This window comes from Drosophila navojoa, chromosome 2 (assembly GCF_054131105.1).
Source record: "Drosophila navojoa isolate 15081-1374.11 chromosome 2, UAZ_NAV_1.0, whole genome shotgun sequence".
In the NCBI taxonomy this organism is placed as follows: Eukaryota; Metazoa; Arthropoda; class Insecta; order Diptera; family Drosophilidae; genus Drosophila; species Drosophila navojoa.
Genome location: NC_142890.1, coordinates 23,075,159 through 23,089,151, shown reverse-complemented (window position 1 = coordinate 23,089,151; position 13,993 = coordinate 23,075,159). Strand labels below are relative to the sequence as shown.

General features: G+C 40.0%; 4 protein-coding genes across 4 annotated transcripts; 2 read left to right on the top strand and 2 right to left on the bottom strand.

The window, feature by feature from the left end:
* Positions 1–8,026: 8,026 nt before the first annotated feature.
* On the top strand, positions 8,027–8,803 carry LOC149092252 (uncharacterized). The gene has a single exon (XM_089256750.1). It carries the CDS (start codon positions 8,027–8,029, stop codon positions 8,801–8,803), a length of 777 nt encoding a protein of 258 aa, XP_089112876.1.
* A 791-nt stretch (positions 8,804–9,594) lies between these two features.
* LOC149092251 (uncharacterized) lies at positions 9,595–10,374 on the bottom strand. The gene has a single exon (XM_089256749.1). The coding sequence runs from the start codon at positions 10,372–10,374 to the stop codon at positions 9,595–9,597; it is 780 nt and encodes a 259-aa protein (XP_089112875.1).
* A 913-nt stretch (positions 10,375–11,287) lies between these two features.
* On the top strand, positions 11,288–12,067 carry LOC149092250 (uncharacterized). The gene has a single exon (XM_089256748.1). The coding sequence runs from the start codon at positions 11,288–11,290 to the stop codon at positions 12,065–12,067; it is 780 nt and encodes a 259-aa protein (XP_089112874.1).
* A 549-nt stretch (positions 12,068–12,616) lies between these two features.
* Positions 12,617–13,492, bottom strand: LOC149092249 (uncharacterized). Its single transcript, XM_089256521.1, has one exon. The coding sequence runs from the start codon at positions 13,439–13,441 to the stop codon at positions 12,662–12,664; it is 780 nt and encodes a 259-aa protein (XP_089112647.1). The 5' UTR covers positions 13,442–13,492; the 3' UTR covers positions 12,617–12,661.
* Between the last annotated feature and the right edge of the window lie 501 nt (positions 13,493–13,993).

Below are 13,993 nucleotides of genomic sequence, written 5' to 3'. Positions count from 1 at the left end.
CAGCCGAAGCATATCGACGGGAAATACCTACTAACTCGGCTAATTAACCATAAAATGCAGTTAATAATACGGCATGTTTTGCCCCAACAAACAATAAAATTTGATTATTATCATATTGATTTCACTTTAGCTAGTTTATGCATTCAACGCATCGTGTAATTGCATTAATATATGGGCATTACCCATCTCTACATATGCAAATTTTCTGGCCAAAAATTTGTAATATTCACTATTTTTTTACGCCTGCAGGGCCAGACGCGTTTATGCTAAATTTAAAAATCATATTTTTATAGCATCGCATCGGTAAATTCTTCACTTTTGGTTTGGGCCAATTAACACACACACACATAAATCAATATGTATACATTTGCATCTAGATATAACTATGCACCGTTAAAGCTTTCAGTCATGGCGGCCACACATATTTCCGCTTCCGTTGTGCATTAGTCGCTCCATGCAACATTTTGCGGCGCAGTCGCCAGCCTCGCCGCACATAAATTATAGCAAATTGTTTGCATTTAATTGCATGGTTTGCTTCCCATTATTGTTGTTGCATCTCGCACAGATACAGATGCAGATGCAGATGCGCCCGTTGATCTATGCGAGTGTGCATGCTCGTTGTAAGGTCATCCGGACATTTTGTGGCTTTGATAAAGTCGCGCTAATTAACTGCTACGCCTCGGCTCGTTTATCTTCTGTCGCAGCTGTCGGTCAGCCATTTATCGAGCTGGAGACACTCGGCACCACACGCAGTTAGAATCCATTGCTCAGCTAAGATGACAAACGTTGACAGCATTGTCATGCCAGAATGCTTAACATAACGACTGCATGTCTGACATGTGTATGCATGTATGGTAGGAATAGGAGTACTCTAGTCGAAAGTGTCTGATAAGAAGATGAACTGAAAAGTGCATAGAGCTGCTTTTTCTATACATTGATGCAAATACATGTGGAGGGGGGAAAAAAGGTGGTTAACGAATTTGGAAAAGTACCTAAATTTTCATTTCATACTCATTTATGAGATTAATTGATATTACGCGTTCCGGTTTTTAAATATATGTATAAATAAATAATATTATATATTTCATTTATTTATATATTTAATATATTTACATATATAAATAATTATATACTCCTATATATTTAGATTTTATATAATATATTAAGATTATATATTCAAAAATTTCCCATAGACGGACAGACAAGCAGACCAGTTCTTCACCTGATACATTTATAGTAATTATTAATTATACAAAAACATTATGCACTGAGTCTTCACTTGGAAAATAATTTTATTGCACTATTTTTGCATACTTAATATAAATCTAAAGTGAGAATCAGTTTAAATTAAGCTCTTATCATGGCAAAAGTTTGCTGATAACGATTGGCCCATTTCACTCATAATAAACCGTATTAGTATTAAACCAAGGTCTACTTGTGCACTTGCTTCTCGCCATGGGGTAATATCATTAAATGTACCACAATCATCGGAGAATATATGTGCTATGGAGTCTGTGCCAGAACGCGAGCAGCGAGAGCTCACCTAATTGAGGTATTTGTGCAATTTACACTTCAGCAAATCATCTCGCTGCTATTTGTCTTTCCGTACATACATATAAGCGTGCTTGGGATGATACACCATTTGCGAGAGATACGTAATCGGGCTGCCGCATCAGCATGTAAATTGCATTACCTTTGGGTGCGTGGGCCCCGAGCATCAACTTGCGTAATGCAATAAACAGCTCGTAAATATTTTGATACCAATTTTCCAGCGTAATTGACTCAACGGTACTTTGAATGTCAAACAATAAATTCAATTACCAATACACATGCGTTCAGGGGCACTGAGCCCCGCCCTCCCTGACATCACTCAGCCCCCTGTTCCCCTGGCCCCATGCCCCATTCCGGATGGGCCCACATGTCAGTGTCGGTGGTGCTTAACCCTACCGTGCACGTGCTACAGCCACGGCCACGGCCACGGCCATAGCCATGGATACCCCGAAAATCTCGCAAGGAGCGGGCTCTGTTAAACCAAAGCGAGCGGAAAATCAACGCACAAGTCGATAAACATTCGTATGAACAGAACGCCGTGGTTGGAGTAGGAAAAGCCCCAAGAAAATGAAATAAGGGCAAAAAAAAAAATAAGTTTGTAGTTGGCAAGAAGAAGTCGGCGGCAGTCGTCCAGCCGTAAGCCAAAACAGCCAAAGGGATGCGAGGGTAAAAGGCGTAAAACAATTTCATATAAAACCAAATAATGTTCGGGTCGAGGAGCGAGCACCTTGCGCCACGGAAATCATTTATGGCTGAAAAGAGTTGAGTAGAATTTAAACGTCGGCATAAATGAGCAGAAGATAAAACGGAAGCTCCGAAAATAAAACTATATTATCTGGAATTATAACCTACGATATAAAAACAAACATTTTGCTTTTTATTTGGCAATATTAACCAGCAAATCGCGGGAGCATTATAAATAGATCACAGAAATTATTTTGATGAAGAAAAATAAGAAGAACTGTGATATTATTATAAAAGCCCTATTTTGTAGTATTTAAAATTATATATTATTTTCTACTATTTATTTTAAGTAATATTTGCAATTTTTTTTATCTATTTTATCGAATCATTGAATGTGAACAATCTCGTTTATATACCTTTCAATATCTAGAGATTCCATAGATGGATCTCAAGCTGATCTACAGTCAACTCAGCTTTAATATTGTCTTGCTTCCGATCTCTGGCAAGGCGTCCACTAGGAGTGCGAACGCTGCTCCGTTCCTTGGTCTCATTTACCCGCATTTATAGCGCACAAATTGAAATTTATAAGGATATTGCGGATGTGCGGGACGCCGTTTAACGGGGCTACAAATAAAAACAACAACAGGAGAAAATGTATAAAAATAAAGTGAAACAACCCCGAGGACGAGGCCAACAAAAAAGCAACAACAATGACAGTCAAACAATGCAAAATCAATTTAAATTTTCATCTCACACTCTAGCACTCACACACACATACGAACACACGCATACACTCTTACATGGAAAAATAAAATAAAAAACACGAAATGGGTGAGAAAATCAGTAAGCAACCGCAATCTTTTACCAAATTGTTGTGCTGCATGTGTGTGTGTGTGTGTGTGTGTGTAAGGGTGTCACTAGCGCTACCGCCACGCAACTCAATCATAAGTAAATATTACACAGGCACACACGCATGCGATTCCAGAAATAAAAGGGAGTGCAAGGCGCGCTCAGCGCACAGCGCACAAGGAGCGACAGGATCACAAGGAGCAGTCAGCGGCAAGGTTATTATGCCCTCGGGTAAAATATAAACAGGCATGCACAGGAGCGGCTGGCAAGCAGCCATCGGGTTGGCAGGCGAAACACGTTCTAATAGATTTCCAGCCTCTCGCCTTTTGATGGCTACGTAGACGTTGGCAGCCCGTACAAGTTACACATGTTGCCTTTGTTTGGCTTCCTGTCACACACGCACACGCACACACACACCCACACAGACACACACACACGCACACATTTGACATGACATTTGCTGGGCGCTGCCTCAATTGAAGACCGTAAATCCTTTATTCAATTTGAGCCCTGAACGCCTAAAAGTATGCAGCGCGATAAGCGCGTCAGAAACAAAGCCCAAGGATTTTAAGCATAAATGCGCCTTGATTAAGTTGCTGCCAATGGGCATATATGTATGTATGTACATATAAATCATACATATACACTCGCTGTATGCAAATCGTTGGCAATTTGACGATCCACGCAAATATGAAAATGATGCCATTGGCATTCCAAAAATGGTTACAACAGGGCTAGCCGGTCCGCCAGCACGCTGGCACGTGGTGAATAGGAGTAAAATAAAAATAGAATAAAAGTCGAGCCGAACTGCAATTGACAGGCAAACGATACGCATTGATGGAAAATCGCGGCGGCGGCTGCCGGAAGCTGGCACACAACTAATTGGACATCCGTTTTCCGTGCGATTATCGGCCCCGGCCCGGCATGGGCCCCAAGGTAAGCTAAGTATTTCTATTTAACTGCTGTAAATTTGTGCCACGTTATTAACGCCACTTTGAGTGCTGGGCACGGCGCTGCGTGGGCGCTGCGGAAGCGACGCTAAAAGGTCGCCCGGGCCGAGCATAAAGAAATAAAGACCCAAGCAACAATTCAGGCAATGGATTCATCTACTATTTGCTGCTCTCTCTCTCTCTCACTCTCACCTTCGCTCATTCTCTCACTCCCTCTCTCGAGGCACGTCTGGCGCATTAGATCTCACTCTGGCTTTGGCTTTGGCTTAAGCTGTGCCAGCGCACTTCCATTATTTGCGCGCCCGCCCGTCTGCCCGTCCGCCCGGCCAGGGCACAAAGGCAACGTGCAATTGTCGGTGTCGTTGGCTTTATTTAATTGAAGTCAATTACACAGCTGGATATGCCAGCCCAGACAGCGTCTTCAGCCAGCTGGCGGCCTCATTAGATCATTGTGATGTCAATGTCGTCATGTCCAGCTGAAATAAACGTTGCCCGTGGCGATGGGAATGGCTCAGATTTAGTTATTTCCTTTACGGCACAAATCGCATGTGTTAAACTTTTAAGTGCCCGGCACTGATGGGGCTGCCGGTTAAGCCGCTTAGGAGCCGGGGTCTTAGGCAGCGATGACAACAAAGGCTCGGCAAGATCAATGGGCTTTAAGGAGCAGTCAAAAGTTTTCCAACCACTTCAAAAGCTCCCTTTAAGTGGTGTGCACTGATTGTTTGCCACCTGATTCCAAGTTATCCATTCAGACATTCATTAACAGAAGCACCGCACGTGTACCAGCCCCAAGCCCAGCCGCTTTCATCCTGACCCACACCGAGCCGCAGCACGCAGCCCGCATCTCGCTCAACTGTAGCGCCTTTCATAAGGTCTGTGGCTGGAGTGAGCGGAGCTTAAGCTAAATTAAGTTTTGATAATTCCTAATAATCTATTCAAGTAAGTTTTCCAAAAATGTTTGTTCACTTCTCTGGCAAATCAGGTGACGAACTGGAACTGGGGCCAAGCTTGGCCGCAATGCAGCTTTCGAGGCGTGGTCGAGTTTCCTTTTGCCTTTTGCTTTTGCCTTTGCCCTGCGGTCTTGGTGTCTAGGGGGCATCAGCTTTTGTTGTTCCTCAACAGCAAATTGAATTTCAAATTTTCTAAGATTTGAATGTCAGATAGCTTGCTACTTATTAGAAGGGGAAACCCCCCTGAAACCGCTCAAACACACACACACACACACATACGTACACACCCACAAACGTAGCTTCATTTACGGAATGCTGAGAAGTTTTGCGGTATCACCGCAACACACTGAAAACCATTTAATTCATATATTTCATTAAATTATAATAATAATAATAATTAATTTAACTATAGTAGAGTATAATGCAAACCAAAGTTGAATTAAATAAATACTAAATATTTCTTTTAGTACAACTTACATAAATAAATAAAAACGTTGAATTAAATATATAATAAAAATAATGAATAAAATAATAAATAAAATAAAAGTAAATAAAATCAAAATAAAGATAATATATATCTATTTAAATACATATATGTATTTCTATATATTTAAAGGAATATTTAATATTCAATAGAAATATATATAATTAATAATAACAAATAAGAAATAATACTTGTCATAAAATATATATTAACGTTACATTTATTTTATTTATATTATTATTTAGAAATAAATAAAATGTTTTATAAAAATCATATTTAAAGATTCTTGAAAAATTCTCATACTCATATTGTACACTAGGAAAACACTCCAAGCTTAACGCCCAACAAAAAAATTTAAAATAAAAAAATGTTCAAAATATTCTTGTCGTAGCTGATTAGCTTCTACTTCAAAAGGCTCACAGAACACATGACAAAGTGGTTAAGCTGGTCCAGAGTTTCTCGCAGTGTAATAGCTTTGAAAAACTTTCAGCGCCAACTATTGTTGAAAAGTTTTCAATTGAGAATATTAATTTAGTCAATACATGTGGGCGAAATGCGCAAAGACGAAGTGGCAGCCACAACAAAACCCAAACAAACGTTAAAAACTTTTGCGGTAACACTGAGCGCAAATCCAAAGAGGCCAAGCGCCGGCAGGAGCAGCAGCTTAACAGCTCAGGTACTGGGCCAGGAGTTTAAAGCGACAACGCGCCGGCATAATGTGGCTTTTGTGGCGTAATTTCTATTTGGCAAGTTGTTGTTGCACGTACATATAATCAAGAGGTCGTGGCCTGACCCCAAGACTTGCCACCCATACAGCCATCCACTCACCCACAAACCCTTGGCCCAATTAGCATTGTCTCTAACGCAATTGGCTGTGGGCAATGCTTTGTTGTGGCCACATTCCACATTCCATGCCGTGGACTGGCATCAAGTACCTGGTCGCAGTGCCAGCACACAGACACACTTATGTATGTACGTGTGCAGTTACTTTGTGCTTGTATAAAAATAATTCGGTCAGTTGTCACTTTGATGTACCCGAAAAATGTTGGCAACACTTGTTTGGCCGTGGGCGCGCTTTCCACTCATCCTCGCACATCCACATTCGTAGTCCCCCACACAGTCACACACTGTGCATTTGTATGTACATAGATAAGCGAGGTCTTCCTGCTGGGAATTAGCATACAGACTGCATCTCTCCAGACTCGCTGCGTCCGGCGCACAACATCATCAACGGCCTCGGGGCGGCAGCGGCAGCGGCAGCATCAGCAGCTGTTGTGGTCCAACTACCAATCCTCGTCCGATTCATGACGCACACATCATCCCCTTGGATGCCACCACCTTCAGATTTGTGTATGAAAAATGTTTTTGTTTTTTTTTTTTCTGGCATTTGCATGGAAAAACGAACGGCAAGCGTCGTCATGGTCATCGTCGTCGTGCTGAGTGCTGCCTAACATTCAAAGTCCATTCAATCACATACATGCACGGCACAAAGGAGACAGCAGGATCTACCTGCGAGCTGGACGTCCAGCCAGTCGACCAGTCGCCCAGCCAGCCAGCCAGGCAGCTATACATTCTTGATGTGGACGTCTTTGCCCAGCGGTAACAACTGTCCGCTGCAGAAGCTTCTGTTGCTTTGTTTCATTTGTATTGGGTTTCTGTGTATGTGTATGTGTGTTGGTGTGCGTGTGTTTGCGTGGGAGTATGTGAATAGACGAAGGCAGGAGCACAGCTTGTTTCCGGCACGGCACGTAAAACAACACGACTAAGGAAAGCAAAATGGCGCCTGCAGTGAATTGAACTTTTGCATTTCAAGTGAAAAGCTCATACAAAGCAAGAAGGAGCTCTAACAATAGCCAAACATGCAGAATGAACAGCCAGAGTCCAACCAAATGAAAATTTTGAAACAAAAGCAGCTAACTAATACAATCTCTAACCTCCCAGCACACACACACACACACATACACAATAAAGAATTGGAAAACCCAAATGATTCCCTCTGCCAAAAAGCGAATGAGTTCCTGATTTCCACTGACAATAGGCAAGCTTCTACCAGCTAAGAAGAGTTATTATCCAATTGCTTACACACACACAGACAAACAGGCTTCGGTAAACAAAGAAAACATATGGAACTAAGTACGAGGCTTAGATGTGCTTGGCAAAAAAACAAACAAACTCTTTCAATTGTAGTAATTAAACAAGTTTCTAAGTGCACACGCTAAAATAAGTCTAAAATATCTTATCAATACCAACCCAGCGCCAACAATTAATAATCATGTATTCTTAAGCACTTCATTACTTAAATACTATATTCAATTAAAAGGGGTTCTCGTCGATGAATCACACTGAGGAGCCCCAGCCAAAACTATTTAAAACTGTTGAACTTTTTGAGTCACAATATAAAAGATAACTTGAATTAGATAAGACATATTTGACCCAATGAATTGCAACGCGATCAATCAAAGCCATGTATTAACAGCCAATTGATAACGATTCGACTATAAAAGACAACGCGTGCGACCCATTCCTCACAGAGTTATTTCTACCACAAACCAAGCAAAATGATTGCAAAGTGTATTATTCTAGCACTCCTGGTTACCTTCGCCAGTGCCTCACCTCTTCAGGACAATGGCCTGGTCAACTATCGTGAGGCCCTTGACATGTTCCTCGATGCCTGGAAGAAGATGTTGCCCTGTGGCTTTGCTGCCGACAATATCCCAGTCTTGGCTCCACTGACACTCGATTTCTACGCCTTCAACTACGCCAACGGCGAAACTAGTCTGGCAGGCAATGTGAGCAACATCCGCATTTCTGGTCTCGACAACTTCCAGATATTGAGCGGCAGCTACGACGAGAATACGACGCACGCCACCTTTGACGTTCTGTTCCCCGCTCTTCAAATTCTGGGCTCCTACGAAGTAGAGGGTGTTCTGAGCATTGGTGGTCTTCCAATGCCCATTCGACAGAGTGTTTTGATCAATAAGAAAATCACAGACTGGCGCTTTGTGGGCGAATACACCTTTGGACAGAGCTTGACTAATCCCAATGGACTGCGCATTCAAGACTTTAATCTTCAATACTTCGTGGCTGGTGTGAAGGCCGATAACTGGGATCAGTACATGGACGTTGCGGCAAACAACTATTTCAACAATTTCATCAACTCATTCTCTCTGTTGCTCACCGAGGAGATTCAGCCTTATGTCAACCCCATGTTCGAAAAGTATGTGCTGCCCTCCATCAATAGCCTGCTCTCTAATCTCGATATGACCGAGTTGAGCAACTATTTCGTTATGCAAGCCAGCATTTGGAACAATGCTGCTTGCTCTGTTCAAGCTTAAAGTGATTTAATTTTAATTATATGAAAATAAAATTACATCTGTAAATAAAATTACATTTTCTTGCAATTCAATACGAGTATATTTTTTTAAATCTTAAGAAATAGATATATTTGCATATGTCAATTCAAAATTGTTTAAGAACGGAAAATAATGAACTGCTCAGGGAAAATGATTTGATTAGTATGAGGACAACAAAACTTGAGTTTTCAGTATCATCTAGTCAAATGCCTTTGACACAAATGTAAATATTATTGTTAGGCATAATAAAATAAAATATATACATTGCTCCAATGACTTTATCAATTTATTATGAATGGATTAAAAGATTCATTAGCTTACACAAAATGTTATAGTTATATTATGATCTAGAAGCAGTTAACGGGATTTTAACAATATTCTATGTATATGAGTTTAGTCAGGGCGGTGCTAACAATTAAGCAGAATAGGCAGTTGAATGCGGCTGCTGATTTTAAACGGTCCCCCAAACAATAAAAAAATGAAATTTACTTAAAAATATAAAATTTCAGACAGCACATGGCCGCCAAATTGATGGTTGCCTAGGACAATATTGAAAGTTAATCCGGCCGCGATTTTAAGAATAAGTAAATTTGTAAATTTTCGTAAAAATTACAGATATGAAAGCTATAATTCATATTCAATTTAGAAGATTGAGGTTTTTGACTTATTTTTGCTCAATATTTTTATGTACGAATATTTTCAGAAATTATACAATACACAATTTTGAATATATTGCTTGTTTAATTTATTTAATTTGCATTTAAGTAACAAATTTAAGCTTGAACATTGCAAGCAGCATTGTTCCAAATTCCGGCTTGCATCACGAAATAGTTGCTCAACTCGGTCATATCGAGATTAGAGAGCAGGCTATTGATGGAGGGCAGCACATACTTTTCGAACATGGGGTTGACATAAGGCTGAATCTCCTCGGTGAACAGCAGAGAGAATGAGTTGATGAAGTCGTTGAAATAGTTGTTTGTGGCGATGTCCATGTACTGATTCCAGTTGGCGGCCTTCACACCAGCCACAAAGTATTGGAGATTAAAGTCTTGAATGCGCAGTCCATTGGGGTTGATCAGGCTCTGGCCAAAGGTGTATTCGCCCACAAAGCGCCAGTCTGTGATTTTCTTGTTGATCAGAACACTCTGGCGAATGGGCATTGGAAGACCGCCAATGCTCAGAACACCCTCGACTTCGTAGGAGCCCAAAATTTGAAGAGCTGGGAACAGAACATCAAAGGTGGCGTGCGTCGTATTCTCGTTGTAACTGCCGCTCAATATCTGAAAGTTGTCGAGACCAGTAACGCGGATGTTGCTCACATTGCCAACCAAATTAGTGTCTCCGTTGACGTAGTTGAAGGCGTAGAAATCGAGTGTCAGTGGAGCCAAGACTGGGATATTGTCGGCAGCAAAGCCACAGGGCAACATCTTCTTCCAGGCATCGAGGAACATGTCAAGAGCCTCACGATAGTTGACCAGGCCATTGTCCTGGGTAACGGGTGAGGCACTGGCGAAGGTAACCAGGAGTGCTAGAATAATACACTTTGCAATCATTTTGCTTGGTTAATGGTTGAAATAACTCTGTGAGGAATGGGTCGCACGCGTTGTCTTTTATAGTCGAATCGCTATCATTATCTACAAATTGTTCAAGGGGGGCTTTGATCGATCGCATTATAATAGGCTGTTTTGGCACTTAGTCGCGTTGTATCACGAAGTCTTATCGTATTAAACTAAACGATCTATTGTGTGAGTCAACAGCAAAAGACAATTTGATTTATAGGAATTAACATCAAGATGGCTGGAATGAAAATGAGTCATCGCAGCTAAAAATTCTAATTTTTAGTTAAGACCAAATATTTAAGCAAAAAGCTACAGAGGAGTCTTTTGAAAAAAATGTTAAATGTAATTTAATATTATAATAAAAGGATATATAATCATAATTAAGATATTATTTAAGAACAACGAAATATAAACATTTTCTTTGAATTCGAAATTCATATGAACATTATAGAGCATTGTATGATTTGAGTCAAATATTAGTTTCATTGAAAGATATTATAATGCATAAATAGTTAAGTAAACTAATTATAACTTTAAGAGAAAATGTATACTAAATGATCTCTTATATTATTATGCAATAAAACATCATTTGAATATACAAAAAAAACGAATTAAAATAAATTTGAATGTCATAGTTTTAAGACTTTAGAAGTACATCTAAGTATATAGGATTCCCACAAATATTATATATTACGATTTATAATCGGTGTGGCGCCACTTTTCTACTAACGCGACACACAGTTAGTCTAATCCATTACTCAAATGATAAATCAATTACGACAAGACAACTTATGTAAATCGATCCAATCATAATTCGATCAATCAATTCACAGATAATGAATAGGTATAAAAGACAAAGCGTGCTAGCCATTCCTCACAGAGTTCTTTCAACGATCAACCAAGCAAAATGATTGCAAAGTGTGTACTTCTAGCACTTCTGGTTGCCTTCGCCAGTGCCTCACCCGTTACCCAGGACAATGGCCTGGTCAACTACCGTGAAGCCCTTGACATGTTCCTCGATGCCTGGAAGAAGATGTTGCCCTGTGGCTTTGCTGCCGACAATATCCCAGTCTTGGCTCCACTGACACTCGATTTCTACGCCTTCAACTACGCCAACGGCGAAACTAGTCTAGCAGGCAATGTGAGCAACATCCGCATTTCTGGTCTCGATAACTTCCAGATATTGAGCGGCAGTTACAACGAGAATACGACGCACGCCACCTTTGATGTTCTATTCCCCGCTCTTCAAATTCTGGGCTCCTACGATGTAGAGGGTGTTCTGAGCATTGGTGGTCTTCCAATGCCCATTCGCCAGAGTGTTCTGATCAACAAGAAAATCACAGACTGGCGCTTCGTGGGCGAATACACCTTTGGCCAGAGCCTGACCAACCCCAATGGACTGCGCATCAAGGACTTCAATCTTCAATACTTTGTGGCTGGTGTGAAGGCCGCCAACTGGAATCAGTACATGGACATCGCCACAAACAACTATTTCAACGACTTCATCGACTCATTCTCTCTGCTGTTCACCGAGGAGATTCAGCCTTATATCAACCCCATGTTCGAAAAGTACGTGCTGCCTTCCATTAATAACCTGCTCTCCAACCTAAATATGACTGAGTTGACTAATTATTTAACCTCGCAAGCCGATATGTGGAACAATACCTCTTGCTCAGTTCAGGCATAGAAAGCGAGCATTATCTTGGTATATTCCTTATATCGTAATAAAGAAATAAAAGTGTTATGCAAAATTATAGTTGTTTGTATTCTATGGAATTGATACAGATGAAGTTTGTATGCTTTGAAAATTGAAGCTGTGCATTAGCTTTTGTTGTTTGTAATTAATATATAAAGGAAGCAACGAATGTCTAGGGTTCAGAATACAAGACTAGACTAGCTGGAGAAAACAAATATAAGTTGAATTATAATAAATTAACGCGTTAAACTATAACTTGAAAATATTTTGTGATTACGAGTAACATAAAACCAATTAATTATTAGTTATTACGTAACTTCTAATATCCAATAATAATAAGCTCACAGTATCAGATATCACCAATAGTAATAGCTAGACCCTTTCAGAGTTTTATCCTAATCAATGATGTGCTTAATGTATCCTTCTATACGTGTATATACACTAGTACGTGTATATGCCCAATTTGTATGTATGTATATATATATGTAAGTTAATTAGAGTATATATAGGCAGTATTATTGTTACAATAAAATATACATATTTTTATAAGTTGCAAATATATTTATTTTTGTTTAAGTTTAACACTTAAGCTTGAACAGAGCAGGCGGCATTGTTCCACAATTCAGCTTGCATAGCAAAGTAGTTGCTCAACTCGGTCATGTCGAGATTAGAGAGCAGGCTATTGATGGAGGGCAGCACATACTTTTCAAACATGGGGTTGACATAAGGCTGAATCTCCTCGGTGAACAACAAAGAGAATGAGTTAATGAAGTCATTGAAATAGTTGTTTGTGGCGATGTCCATGTACTGATCCCAGTTATCGGCCTTCACACCAGCCACAAAGTATTGAAGATTAAAGTCTTGAATGCGCAGTCCATTGGGGTTGGTCAAGCTCTGGCCAAAGGTGTATTCGCCCACGAAGCGCCAGTCTGTGATTTTCTTATTGATCAAAACACTCTGGCGAATGGGCATTGGAAGACCACCAATGCTCAGAACACCCTCTACATCGTAGGAGCCCAGAATTTGAAGAGCGGGGAACAGAACATCAAAGGTGGCGTGCGTCGTATTCTCGTTGTAACTGCCGCTCAATATCTGGAAGTTATCGAGACCAGAAATGCGGATGTTGCTCACATTGCCTGCTAGACTAGTTTCGCCGTTGGCGTAGTTGAAGGCGTAGAAATCGAGTGTCAGTGGAGCCAAGACTGGGATATTGTCGGCAGCAAAGCCACAGGGCAACATCTTCTTCCAGGCATCGAGGAACATGTCAAGGGCCTCATGATAGTTGACCAGGCCATTGTCCTGGGTAACGGGTGAGGCACTGGCGAAGGAAACCAGGAGTGCTAGAATAACACACTTTGCAATCATTTTGCTTGGTTAATGGTTGAACGAACTCTGTGAGGAATAACCGGCACGCGTTGTCTTTTATAGTCGTAGCGTTATCTATAAAGTGTTTTAATGCGCTTTTAATAGATTGCAGTATATTTTAGTCGATTTAGCTATTGTAAATTTACTTTGACATTATAATAAACGATCATGGATATGTTATGAATCATCAATATGATTTATGGTACATATTTTCATTATGCAGAAAAATATTTAAAATATTATCATTGCTAAAATATATTTGTAAAAATAATATGATGTAGAATATGTATTTTCTGTAAAAACAAATTGGGCCAAATATTATTTTGCTTTAGAAATAAAATTATTTGTTAATTATTTATTTCTATGTAAGCTACATACCTTCAAAAGTAGGAAAACATGGAAAGTGTTTTTATCCGAGGAAATGCTTTTAATTATGTAATATATGTTTTGCAGAAAATGCGAGATAATAGATACAAATGTAGTCGCTGACATTTAAATTTCTCCTGAATAAGGGTTTAATGTAAGAGAGTCTTTAGTAATACGGATTCCATT